The sequence below is a fragment of the Phascolarctos cinereus genome, unplaced genomic scaffold, assembly GCF_003287225.1.
Source record: "Phascolarctos cinereus isolate Bilbo 61053 unplaced genomic scaffold, phaCin_HiC Scaffold_726;HRSCAF=1367, whole genome shotgun sequence".
Taxonomy (NCBI): Eukaryota; Metazoa; Chordata; class Mammalia; order Diprotodontia; family Phascolarctidae; genus Phascolarctos; species Phascolarctos cinereus.
In genome coordinates, this window is record NW_027556098.1 from 248,683,966 (window position 1) to 248,698,396 (window position 14,431).

Sequence of the window (14,431 nt, forward strand, 5' to 3'; positions counted from 1 at the left end):
CTATTCACATATAGGTATGCCAACATTTTTTAGCATAACAACATTTGGGAGACTTTTAATCTATTTTCTTCTCTTGGTCATCATTTATAATATCTATTAGGTCTTTTACTTATGGTTAGTCACTCAATAAACATTTATTAAGTATCTACTTAATGCTAAGCATTGGGGATACAAAAAAGCAAAAGTCTCTGCTCTCAAGGAGCTCATAGTCTAATGAGAGAGATAATGGTCAAACAATTATGTACAAACAAGATACATACATAAATATACATATGTATACATGTATAGATAACATAATGCATATATACATACACGTACGTGCATGTGTGTGCGTGCACAGAGATAGATGTAGATATGACAAATTAGAGAAAATCAACAGAAAGAAGGCACTAGAATTAAGGGGGATTGTGAAAAACTTCTTATAGAAAGTGAGATTTTAGCTGAGACTTGAAGGAAGCCAGGGAACCCAGGAGGAAGAAACGAGGAGAGAGAATTCTAGGCATGGGGGACTAGGGTCTATATATCTTAATACAGTAGATAAAGTGCTGGGCTTGGAGTCAGGGAGACCTGGGTTCAAACCCCAGTTAGACTCTTATTATCTGGACAAGCTGCTTAATTCTCAGTTTTGTCAAATCTAGAATAGGATAATACTAGTACTTAGCTCATAGGATTGTTGTGGGGACCAAATGTGATATAAACAAGGTGATTTGTAAGCCACGAAGTGCAATGTAAATATAAGCTATTATTATTATTATTATTTTTATTAACATCATTAAAAGAAATATTTTGAGGAAATTACCATTCAGAAATAACCACTTTCAAATAGCGTAAGTATAAAATATATACACAGACATATAAGATGAAAATTTTTTGTTTTTTGGCTAGGCAACGGGGTTAAGTGACTTGCCCAGGGTCACACAGCTAGTAAGTGTTATGTGTCTGAGGACGGATTTGAACTCAGGTCCTCCTGAATCCAGGGCCCGTGCTCTATCCACTGCGCCACCTAGCTGCCCCAAGAAGAAAATTTTTTAACATACCATTTGGGACTGGTTATTTCCCAGAAGAATTTCTTTTAACGGTGTTAATAAAAATAATTATGTATATCACATATTATGTATATAATTACTTATATATATCACCAGTCAGTAGAATTATTTCCATATGGTCTAAGAATATGAAAGAATGAAATAATTTCAGTTAGAGAGTTTTCAGCGTCCCTACTAAGCACTGATGAGTTGAGAATCTAAACCCTGAATGATGTATTGATTAAGGATGATCTGGGTCAAAATCCCCAGGCAGACTTGGTGAGATTGCTGTTAAGATCAACCCAGAGCAATGCGTGCTCCCCTTCGTTCAAGCCCAGTGCTGGAGCTGGTCATGGAAATGCTCCATTCAGTGTTAGTTCCAGCACGAGAGGTGGGACATACCTGTATGAACATGGAGAATGCTGCTTACATATATGTAGGATTTTGTGTCCAGGCTGCCAGTTTTGATTTCTTTTACAGTAGTCACACAACCTCTCAAAATGATCCTAAGTGCCCTTTTAAATACATAAAAATGTAGAACTCTAATTTAATCCCCTTATTCTCTTTTTTGGGGTTTGTTTTTGCCTTTCTTTGTATCTCTGTCACTTAGCACAGTGTCTGGCGCACAGTAGGAGCCTAATAAATGCTGGCTGATTGAATGACTTTTGGTTAATAATTAAAATGTACAAATCATAGGATAATTTATCTCTAGCAATATCCAGTTACCAATCTGGATCTTTAGATTTTGGTTAAGAAAATGATCATTGTATAATATAATGGGAAGGTCAGAATATCTGAATTCTCCTTTATCTAGTGTTCCTTAGAAACCAGTATTACAAATAATGACTAATATTTGTAGAGTGCTTTAAAGTATGCAGTGTACTTTACAAATGTTATTTCATGTGATCCTCACAACAACCCTGAGAAGCAGTGGATGCTATTATCTCCATTTTACAGATGAGGAAACTGAGGCAAACAGAGGTTAAGTGACTTGCCCAGGGTCACACACTGAGGTCTGCTTGACTCCAGGTCCAATGTTCTCCTCATTGCTCCATCTGTCAACTATGAGATAGCTGGTTTAGCCAGAAGTGCTGAGTGTGGTTCAATTACTTCTCCTAATATGCTGGGAAAATTCTTGTGATGTTAGATACTGGGAAGAGATGAAGGCAAGATTTATAAGGATGTGCTTTCTGGGAATTGGTAACATTCCACATGATATCACTACATGGACTTGAAGTAGAGCTTGGCAATCAATTACCCTTGCTCAACATCTCTTTCCTGAAAAATAAAATATATGCATGAGTTCAGACACCCCTGGATATCTGTCTACTTTTCCAACGTATGAGATACAATTAAGAGAGAGTGGCTAGTCCAGTTCCTTTTACACAGTAGGCACTTAATCTATGCTTGTTACATTGAGTTGTTGAATTTTTAGGTTCATCCTAATTTCTGTAATTGGCCATAGTACAAATGTTGGCAACCCTCCCTCCCCCCTTTTTTTTTTTTTACAATTTTAGTTGCAATAAAACTAAATTATGGGTTATATAAACCCATAACTCAGCACAGACTGAGTACAATATGAACATTCACTTACACAAAAGTTAGTCCTTACTAGAACTTACGTGATCATGTCTTCAGGCTCTTTGTTCAACATCTGGACATTTGTTAGCATCATACATCTTCCCACTTCTTTATCAAGATGTCTTAAAATATTGTCTACGGCTTTTCGTACTTGAGAGTAATACAGAGACATACCTAAAAAGATGGGCATTGTAACTGCATTTTTTACTACATACATGTTATTGAAGATTCCAAATGCCTGGAGGAAAAGTTAACCATAGGAATGTTATAAAAAGTCAGAAAATAGTATGTATTCTATGTCATAAACACTACTGCCTCAATTTGAAATTTTCGTTCTTGTCTAACATAAAAAATCACATTACTACTGATTAAATGAATAAATGATGTCTTATCCTAGCTCAGGATTTTAATAGCTTTATAATATCAGCTGCTGAACTGTCAATGTAGGATTTATTTTAATAGAATAGAGAAGAAAGGCTTTGAGGCACAATATAATTTAAAGTTAGGAAAAGAAGAATTAAACTTACATTGTAGATATTCCCATAGACTGGAAATACTATGGTTTTATGGTTTTCTATTAAATATGGGATTAATGTCCTGCAGTAGAATGCAAATAGGGATTGAATGTAAATAGACACCCTATAAAAATGGAATTGTAAAGCTTGGACCTCATCAAAATCACTGCCAATGTTTATTGCTTCTCTGGTTCTGGCTTAAACCTTTTATTTTACCATACTTGTGAATTCTACAATTATTACTAACTACTTTAATATAGGAAGTTTTTTCTCATGCTTCTTTCCTGAACTTTTAGGCCATAAACCCAATATATCTGTTACTTGGAAATTATCATATAGATTCTTTACCAGATTTCTAAATTCTGGATCTTTGTAGGAAACTAATACCAGTGCAAATAAATTCAACATCGTTTTAGTAAATAAAAATAAATTTTGTTGAGAAAATCTTATGTAAAGAAAAAAACTCAGAAGGCAACATGGCTCAAAGTAGGATTTAGGATATTTAAATCATATACTGGACAATCTGCTGTATGACAACAACAAGAAAAAAATGAACCATAAAATAAAATTTTTCTGTTGGAGTGTTTCATAAACAGGATTATCTCCTAAAGTACACAGATGTCTTGGCACAATACTACAGATTCCGGATTATCAATATTAAAAGATTGGAAAGACCAAAGATAAAAACTCAACATTTTGAAGCCAAAATATTCATCCAGGAAGTGCCAAGAAGATTAAAAGAAATCTAATAAAGCACAGCATGAATTAATCGAAAGACGGGATGACAAAATTTATCACTAATTACTTTCATAATGCCATTTAAAGATAAGTTTTACTAAAGAAAAGTATATCCTAGTCATTCCAAAAGCTCAAGAAGATTAAAATCCAAAGCATGTATATCACTCACCTATCATTTTAGCCTCCTCTTCAGTTAGAGTCTTACTCAAGTAAGTTTTTTTCACTCTCAATGTGTTTCCTGAAGGGAGGACAGCTCCTGTTACTGGCATGGGAGGCTCACCATCCTTCTGTTGTAAACTATCAGCTATTACCAAGAAGGCCCTCAAACCTATGTTCATTCTCTGTAAGAGAATATATAGGAAGGGTGAAGTAGAAAGAATTTTACTATTCTCATGGAAATAAAAGATAACTCTTTGGGAGAAATAAAGTTTGGTTACATCCACAAAGCACTCTCATGTACAAAATACCCAGCTTATCATTTGAATTTGGTCATGGGGGTCAACATGGGGTAAGAAAGGTAAAAGAGATGAGTGAACACATGCACACACAAACAAATCTCAAATTTAACTCAGAAAAAGTACAAATCTAAGTCAGGTATTGCTAAAAACACTGAAACATATGAAATTCCATGCTAGCTTGGTACAATGGTCCATCCAGACCAACAGTTCCCAAGTGGTCCATGGACCACTAGTCCATGGAAGTTGCCTTTTACGATGCTGACTTTTAAAAGTTAGGATATGCTCACCAGCCATCTGTAATTTTCTTGAACAACCTTTTATGTACCTGTTACAAAGATGGATTTTTTTGGGGGGATATATTTGGAAAAAGATATTAATAAAAATAATGAAAAAAGAAATAATTATAATAAGCAACAAACATTGTATCTAAACCCTTCTTAAAGTTGTATTTTCTCAGCTCTTGGATAACAAGTTCAATAAATTTACTATTTTTTTGGGGGGATGTAATTCCTTTGATTCATCCTAAAACTTTAAGAGATGCCCATTCGTTCTAATATTCTAAAATTTCTTATCCCTGTCTCTCATCGTTATAGACTATGATCGTTTTCTTCTACCACTCTACTTTCTAGACTGAAGTACTAGTCTCTTCAATCTATTGTTGTACAGAAGTCCTTCTGTCCTCTGCTTACGTTAAATGTTCTTTCCTGTACTTTTTTTAGTTCTGGATCTTATGGTGCCACAAAATAGAACTATACATAGAATTCTGGACAAGCATACATGATGCATAACACCATTAAATATATCACCACAATGAATAAATGTAGAAAGGGTTGATGAATGGAGTCAACTCTCAATTTTACCCAAATGAATTATCCAATTTGTAGATTATCCATAGCAACCCCAAGGCCTCTTTGCCTTTGTTGCTGGGCTAGGTCCTGGTCCATTTACAACAGAATTGAGATAAGGTGATTTTTGAGGACAAGAACAGAGGTAGTGGAGTATGTGCGTATGTGGGGGATGGGGAGAGGAGAGGCTGCTGGCTATACATTTTTTATTTCATTCCAAAGACAAATACCCAATTTCCTAGCCTAGGCTGTACTTCTTTTCTCCTCAATGTTCAGTTTGCTGCACTGTCCTGGACGGTAAAAATATTTTATGTAGGCTTATAAATTTTTAAATTTATCTGCAAGGATGATTTAATCATTTCCTCCAATGCTCCATGTTATTTTAGGTTAAGGCAAAAGTAAGAGGAACTGAGTATCAGAAACCCTCCAAAGGCAAAGGCAAAATCCCATTGTCACAGGATATATTAGAAAATCTTCAGGTATTTACTGAAAACATATTGTAAACATTCATACAAAATCACTCTTCAATACTCACCTGAAATGCATGGCATACGTCGCATTGAACACAATATAATTACTACGAAATTACCTTATCTTTTGTGTCATTCCTTAATCAGCCTCATTCTGTTTTTTCCCCCATACAACTACACTCACACCTTGCTTCACAGTGTCTGCTGTAAGGTGTATGAAAATCACTTTAAAGATTATTCCATCTCAGTGGTGTACAGACAGCAGCAGCTGTGGGTGCAGACCATCTGGGTTCAAGCCTCAATTCTAAGCCCCTTTCCAGCTGAATGAACAGCTAGTTCATGACAAGAAGAGTCATTTAACAACTCTGAGCCTCATATTTCTACTTTGGAGGGTTGTCATATGGATGAAATGAGTGACTGTATGCAAAGTCTTTCATATATTATGAAATGCTATCAAAAGGTAATTTATCACTTTTTAGGGCAAGTCTGTCTCTTAGATCAGTCCTAAAGCTCAGACTTTTTTATGTTTAATATTCCTAACGGTCCTAGTCACCAAGACTGCCATTTCTGTTAGTGGCTCAACCTGAGCAGCGAGGAGAAAGAATGACGTAGAGGCGCCTGTCTGCTGACACATGTCACCAAAGGTTGTTTGTTTTCTTCAGTGACCAAGCACAGAGGAGACTGTCAATGAATGTCTGTTGGTTCAGTGATTGACTGCTGGGGACAATTTTCAGAGTTAAGGGTGATGGTGGCGGCAGCAGCAGCAGTAGCTGCTAGTTAACATGTTCTATCTGTGCAAAATATCAAGACAGTCTGGGGATATCCTGGTGGAGTCCAAGGTGGCCTCACCAGACACTGCTGGTGTGCTCACTGTTTTTAAGCCAGCAGATAGAAACCTCAATCTGCCTTGGTGATTACCAGACATGTTTCTAACTACAAATGAGGCAGTATGCTTTTACAGAAAGAACACTGGACTAAGAGTTATAAGACACCTGCCTCCCGGTCTTCATTTTGTCTTTAATATCCTATATCACTTTGGGCAAGTCACTGTTACCTCTATGGCACTCAATTTCCCACCTGTAAAATGAAACGGTTGAACTTTATCTCTAAGATCCCTTCCTGATCTAAGGCAGAGGTTCTTAACCACGAGTCCATGGAGAGATTTCAAGTGGTTCATGAACTTAGCCGGGAAAAAAATCTGCATCTTTATTCTTACTAACATCTAACTAAAAATTGTCAGGGCAGCTAGGTGGTGCAATGGATAGAGTGCTGGCCCTGGAATCAGGGCCTCAGAAAGTACTATCTGTGTGACCCTGGACAAGTCAGTTAACTTTGTTTGCCTCAGTTTCCTCATCTGTAAAATGAGCTGGAGAAGAAAATGGCAGACCACTCCAGTATCTTTGCCAAGAAAACCCCAAATGCAGTCATGAAGAGTTCTACATGACTGAAACATCTGAACTAAAAATTAGCATTTCCCTCAATTATGAATTAAACAAAAACTACTCTGAGAAAGTGTCCACAGGATTCACCATACTGCTGAAAGGGTCCATGACACCCCAAAATGGTTAAGAATCCTGGTTCTAAGGTTTAACGCTCCGTGCTTCTTTGATGATTCTTGATTCTTATTTCAAGGATTGACAGTATACACTGGAATCCAGCTTCACAAAAATAAGTGTTTATAACAAAAATTAAAATGTTTCAAATTTTCCTTTTCCAAAAAACAGTGACAGACTCTGTGCCAGTGGAATGAGCACTGGGTCGGGAGTCAGAAGACCTGGCTTTGAATCTTGACTCTGCTCTTTAGTATCTGTGTGAGCATGGGCTCAGGGAGATGTTCCCTCCACTGCAAAGCAAAGGGGTCAGATTAGATGGTCTCTGAAGTCCCTTCCACCTCTAAATCGATGCTCCTTTGAGTTGTACTTTTGGGGGCAGGAATGAATACACTGACATCCCAAAAGTCTCATTACAGGGTTAAGCTTCAATAGCTTAAAATCATGCCAAAACTTTTGGGGCACCTTGTATAGCCAAACAGCATACCGACATTTTCAAATTTAAAATCTGCTCGTCCAAACTTTTACTCTGGAAATACCAGAACACTACTGCTGTTTATTCAAATAACATGACACTTGACAGAAACCTATTTAGAATGTTTCAGGAAAGATTTCCCTCCCCTGGACCCCAATGCCTCATAGTAAAAATGTTTCTGTCAGAATAAAACACAAAGCCAATATAAAATTTACAAAAAAGTTTCATACCTCTGGATTGAGACTGAAAGCTTTTGCTGGTTTCCCAACACAAAGGAAGTCAAAAATAATTTCTTTCATTGCAAAATCTAAACGTTCCTACAGAAGAAAAAAACAAGACAAAAGAGTTTTCTGGTTACAAATTCAACATAAAATTACTTTTTGTCTTCTTCTGTCCCTTCAAATGGCAAACTGGAGCAGTAGAGAGTGAGCCAGCTTTGAAGCCAAGAAGAATTGGGTTTGAGTCTAGCCTCTGACACATCCTGAATGTGTGATCCTGAGCAAGTCACTTAACCTCTTGGGGATCTAGGCAGTTCTCTAAGACTGAAGGTGGTAGGGAGGATGCTAATTTAACACTGGTAGAAGGGAGCTGAGAATTCCCTATACCAACCAGAATCACAGTTCCAATGTCTACCCCTTAGTCCTTTCAAAATGACTATTGTTAAATGAAAGGCAATCTATGTAGAATTGTATTTGGATCACAGGAAGAGAATATACACTTGAACCTTTGATAAAATAACTATTTTTGCTTTTATTTTTTTTCTCTGATTGATGCTTTAGATATTTTTTAAAAATGCAGTTAGGCTCTATAGCAGAGAATCACTAATTACAAAAACAACTTTTTTAAAAAAAAAACATGTGGTATCTGAACTTATGCAAATTTATAACTAGGGTTACTTCTAATGGCAGCCTTGGTATTTTCCCATATAAAATGTGATGCTTCTCCTTGTCACTATTTTTGAAACTATTATTAGAAATTGGAAATTTTCACTGCTCTCCAACATTTAGGAGCCCGTGGCTCTTCCTACAGCTGAAGTTGCGAGAAATGACTCAGATTCAGTAAATGGGGGCTATTTAAGGAAAGATATTTATGTCACATGCATGGGCAGCAAGGTGGTGCAGCGGATAGAGCACCAAGCCTGGAGTCAGGAAGACCGTGAGTTTAAATCCAGCCTCAGACATTTATTAGCTGTGTGACCCTGGTAAAGTCACTTAACCGCTATTTATCTTAACCCACAGGAGAAGGAAATGGCAAATCACTTCAGTGTCCTTGCCAAGAAAACCCCACGAACAACACTGTTCACCCAATGGTCCACAGGTCATGAAAAGCTGGACAACAACCACCGGGCCTAAATCTTCTCTCCTTTAGGCTAACCATTCCCACTTCCTTCAACTGGTTCTCCTGTGGAATATGTTTCCAAGGCCTGTTACTATTCTCATTGCCCTTCTCTTGATGCTCTGCTGTGTCTCCATTTTAACTGCAGTTAGGTAGAGCAGTGGATAAGAGCGCTAGGCCTGGAGACAGAAGACCCAAGTTCAAATCCAACCTAAGACACGTACTAGCTGCGTGACCCCGGGCACGCCCCTTAACCTCTTTCTGCCTCTGTTTCATCAACTGCAGAGTGGGGATAAAAACAGCACCTGTTGCTCAGGATTGTGAGGATCAAATGACGTAACTGTACACCACTTAGCACAGTGCCTGGCACATATGAGATGCTTAATAAGTGCTTGTTCCCTTCCCTTCTCTCCTTTCTCCTCCTGAAATGTGCTGTACAGAACTCAACAGAATCAGATATGGTTTGACCAAGGCAGAGTTTGGTAGTACTGGCTTTTGCTTTTATACCCCCAGCACTTAGCTCAGTGCCTTGTACATAGCAGACTCTCAATAAATACATACTGACTGACTTGTTATTCCTCACACACAGTGTTTCATCTCCTGTCTCCATGCCTTTGCACTGGCCATCCCCCATACCCAGAATGTTTTTTTCCTCCTCTTGGAATCCCTGATGAAAAGCTCAAGAATCACCTTCATTACAGAAGCCTTTTTGGTACAGCTCTCCCCTAGACCCTACCAGCTGCTGGTATCTTCCCCTCTAAGGTTAATTGTATCTATTTTGAACATATTTTGTACATATATAGACACATATTGGTTGCTTCCTCCATTAGAATGTAAGCTGTTGAAAGAGGAAGGGGATGGTGGAATAGGTCAGAAACTTCCAGGCTCTCCAGATTTTCTCCACAAACAGAAAACCACCATGAAACAAATGTACAGCAGCAAAAATAAAGGGATAAAGCAGTTGTCCTCCTAGGATAACTTGAGAGGACCTCAGAAAGGACAGGGCCAGGGGCTGAGGTCTGGCCTGAGGGGAAGTGTAGACAGCTCCAGGCCAATGCCACTAAATCATCAAACAGTAGGCCCTGAGGGAAGCAGACTAGACCTCAAGAAATTCTGCCTCAACTTTCATCTCACGCTCAGGCAGCAAGAAATTTCACCTCATAAACTTTCCCCTCACAGATTCAGGGACTTTCACCTCACAAATTTTCATCTAAGGAACAGCTGACGCTGAGTGGGGGAAAATTGAAGGATGTTTTCCTCCCCCTGCCCCACACAGGATTGGGATTTGGGATGGTGGGGGGATAAAATGGAGGGGACTTTAGGAAGGGTGAGTGAAGTGGAGAGTGGGAGGGCGAGGGGGGAGAAGATAAAGTAAAAAGACAGGCTGAGAAAGAAAATAGTGAGTAAAAATAAGATGGAGGGAAATTCACAAATAATAATTATAACTCTGAATGTGAATGAGATGTTTATAGTAGCTCTTTTTGTGTTGGCAAAGAACTGGAAACCGCAGAGATCCCCATCAATTGGGGAATGGCTGAACAAGTTGTGTGGTTGTGACGGAATACTACTGTGCTACAGAAATGATGAGCTCAGTGATCTTAAAAAGGCATGGAAAGACTTACATGAAATAGCGAAGAGTGAAGTGAGCAGAACCAAGAGAACATTGTAAACAGTAATAGTAATTAATAGCAATATTGTTTTAAGAAAGGTTTTGAACTAAGTCATTTACACTATTATAAATACACAAATTAAAAATAAAGAACATATGATCTGCATCCAGAGAAAGAACGGATAAATAGATGAAAAGAATAATTTTACTTATGCACATACACACATACACACTCACTCCTATTTGTGTCTAATGGTAGCTATCTCTAGGGTAAAGGAGGCGAAAGAAAAAAGAAAAAAAGAAAAAATTTTACACGATAACTTTGTTGTATATTTGGAGGAAATAGAAAGTTGTACATGCTAGATTTACAGTTTCATGTGCAATTATCTTTTTTATTGCACTATGTTATGGAAAAGCTTTTTTTTTGTTCTGTGAATTGAAAATAAAATAAATTTTAAGAAAAGAATGCAAGATACTTGTGGGTAGGAATTTCATCATTTTTGTATTCCCATTGTTTGTGGAATGACTGTGTTACAGTCACTTGTGCACACAACTTTCCTATTATGAGACCATATAATACACAAGTGCACAAACTGAATTTTACTCATCTTTCTATTTTCAAAAGAACTCAACACATAGTGAGTACAAAGAAGTATCTGTTATTTTCTGAAGACATGATTGGAGTCTTCCAGGATAGTCAGATAATTCTAGGCTAGTTAACACTGAGGTATAATTTTTTTTTTCACTTTAGCTTTTCCTTCATCTGTGTATTTCTTTTTTGTTTGTTTGTTTTATTTTTATTTTTTTAGGCAGTGGGGGTTAAGTGACTTGCCCAGGGTCACACAGCTAGTGCGTCAAGTGTTTGGTCTGAGGCCAGATTTGAACTCAGGTCCTCCTGACTTCAGGGCTGGAGCTCTATCCACTGTGCTACCTAGCCACCCCCACCTGTATATTTCTTAAGATGGAGGAGGTTCCCTAAATGATTCTGGACAGCTCCTTGATGCCAGGGGCTCTTTCATTACCTGGGCAATGAACTGGATGATTTTCACAAAGATGTTCAGAGGCATGTCTCTGGGTACCACACCACGGGATCCTTTGGGGAAAAGTGTTGTGATGATGGTTATGAGTCGGCTAAAAGATAAGGAAAAAACAAAGCACAAGAGAGAGAAAACAAGCATTGTTGGCTGAGCTCTCATTCTTCAAGGAAACATAGCAGATGGTATTTCTTGTCTAACTATCACTGAAAATGTGGCAGGGGGGAAAGGAACACAAATCACCTCCACCCCCTTAGTCTCATTTACCAAACTTTTTTTTTTAACAGGAAAATACTTTTTATGAAAACTAAGCATAGTTAGGAGACAGGTGCCTTCCTCAAATCTCCCTTCCTCCTTTTATCATGGGTAATGCAGTTCTTGTTCTAGGCTGCTGTCACTGGACTCCCTGCAGAGAACCACCCTTGTGAGAACAGTTGCTTTGGTTAACAGCTGTTTAAGTGACAAGTAAATAAAACCTGGGAAATTGTTCTGCGGTCGTCCCTTTAAAAGCAATCATACCTTGGTTCAAACAATAGTTTAGATCACAATGCAGGAGAACATGCCATCTCACTCATCTTTGAGCATTCTGACCGTGAATCCAAACCAAAACCTTTACCTCTGAGTAGCTGTATTGCTTTCACATTTGATTCTAATCATGTAAACCCACAGTAGTCGGTACAGAGACTCCAGTGCAACTCGGGCCATCTTGGGGTCTTTATTCTATAACAAAAACAAAGAGATGAAGTTCACACTTGAGCAGAGAGGAGAGAGATGATTCTTCTAAGTAATCTTGGGAATAGAGAGCCTAGTATGACAGTAGAGGCTAGACCCTTGACCCTAGGGGCACGGCAGTGCTTGAATATTACCCATATGTGTGGAGAGGGAATTTAGGTGACCACCAGGAGAAGTCAGGAGAGCAATTTTCAAAAATATCAACTTATTTTCCTCTATATCTAGGTATGGACACAGCAGAGTCCAGGATGGGGGGAAGCTGAAGAGTTTTCGTTACTCTATTTTCATCAGAATATGTATAATTCCCAGTATGAAGGAATTTTTCTTACCCTTTTCAAAAAAAACACCCTTGCTGCCTAGATCCATTTTCCTTTCTTTTAGTCTATAAACACGGCCTCTTCCTATTCTTCCATCCTTTCAATTTTGTCTTTAACCATCAGTCTTCGTATTATCACAGTCTGTCTCATTTTTCTTTCTTTATCCATTCAATTAACTTGCTGTTCTTACTTTAGCTATTTTCCCTCTTAGCTGAATTAATTGGGAACATACTAATTCAGAATTTGTGACAACTGTGAAATATGTCTGGCCAAAGTCTATCTTTGCACTATCACTGAGTTGAAAAATGGAAAGAAGATTTGCAAGGGGGACTAGGTAATTTAAGAAAACTAGATTTTTAAGCATTCTTAAAATAACTTTAGAAGCCTGCATTTGCATATAAAAAGGAATCCTTCTTATCTATTTATTAAAGAAGGTCTGACAGAGACTATCACTTGGCAACTTTGTTAATGATACTGTATGTTCTTGAGACTAATAACTGCATTTCTTTGAAAATATGCTATGATTCAGTCTTTTCATTAGTTCACACTGGATATTCTCCAATAATTACAGATAATGAATTGTACATAATGATGATAATTGCTCCAATTTTATGCTCTTAAAAGTGCTTTCACACTTAAGTCAGTTAAACAAACATTTAATAAACACTGAATCCATACTGAATACTATGTTAGGTGCTAGTGTTAGGATAGAGAGCAGAGGGAATAAGACATCAACACTAGTAATTGAAACTGTAATATATAACATTACGTTATAGATGCATTGGAGATATAATGCAAAGAGCTCTCCAGAGAGAAGGATGTTGCTGACATAGGGAGGGGGTGGATATAAATGGGTAAAATTGCAGTGAGTTGGACTTTAAAGGATAGGCAAAGAATTTCACAGGTGAAAACAAGAAAGGTGGGTGTTGAATGTTGAACTGGATTGACTATATGAAAAGGCATAGAGTCAAAAGAGCTTGCTGTATGCATTGAGTACAAAGAACAGTCTTGTTTGACAGCAGTGTAAAGGGCATGGAAAGAAGTTAAAGGAGAGAAAAACAAAAAGTTAGCAAGAAGGGCTGTTCTAAGAACAACAGAGAGGCCAAGGAAGCTGAGGCCCGAAAAAAGGTCACTAAAATCCATAGTGATTAGTAATTTTTGAGAGACCACTTTTAGTATAGTGGTGGGGATAGTTGGTAAGGAAGAAGTGGATGTATTGGGATAACTTAAGTAAAATTTAATAAATGTTACTTTGAATTTTTAAAAAATCTTTTACATTGCTGAGATTAAGTATTGATTTAAATAGTTATTGTGGCTGTTCATTTGCCAGAAGACTGGAACTCTTTTACATAAACTGACCCACACCAAGGTCTATTAGTTATCTGAGCAAACTTGTTCCACAATAACGTTAATATTATGAGCAGTGGTATGCTGGCTCTCAAAAAACCATGATACTTTAAAGTTTAATCTGCATTACTAGTATTTTTTCCACTTTCTTAAATTTAGATAATCAACAAAACAAATATATCAAGCTCTGATTTGTAGTATTTGTCAATTTCTGAGGTACAGATGCTCACACTGAAAATTTACAACTGAAGGTTTCAGCTGGCTTCAGATCACACCTGATAATAAGGGTTTCGAGGGGAACTGAAGACATTTTTTGAGGGGTAGATCATACAGGCCAAGCAACATGGCGCATAATAGTACTCCAGGGGCCCTTTACACATTGACCTCCCCCCAGGAAAGG

The 14,431-nt window shown here is 37.7% G+C and overlaps 1 protein-coding gene across 1 annotated transcript in view; it reads right to left on the minus strand.

Annotated features, from left to right (window-relative positions):
• The window catches only part of FRY (FRY microtubule binding protein), a 433,805-nt gene that overhangs the window by 147,866 nt on the left and 271,508 nt on the right, over positions 1 to 14,431 (minus strand). Inside the window, 5 exon segments of the mRNA XM_078147059.1 lie at positions 2,648 to 2,780; positions 4,029 to 4,200; positions 7,888 to 7,974; positions 11,624 to 11,732; positions 12,252 to 12,355. Coding sequence (XP_078003185.1) covers positions 2,648 to 2,780; positions 4,029 to 4,200; positions 7,888 to 7,974; positions 11,624 to 11,732; positions 12,252 to 12,355 — 605 coding nt within the window.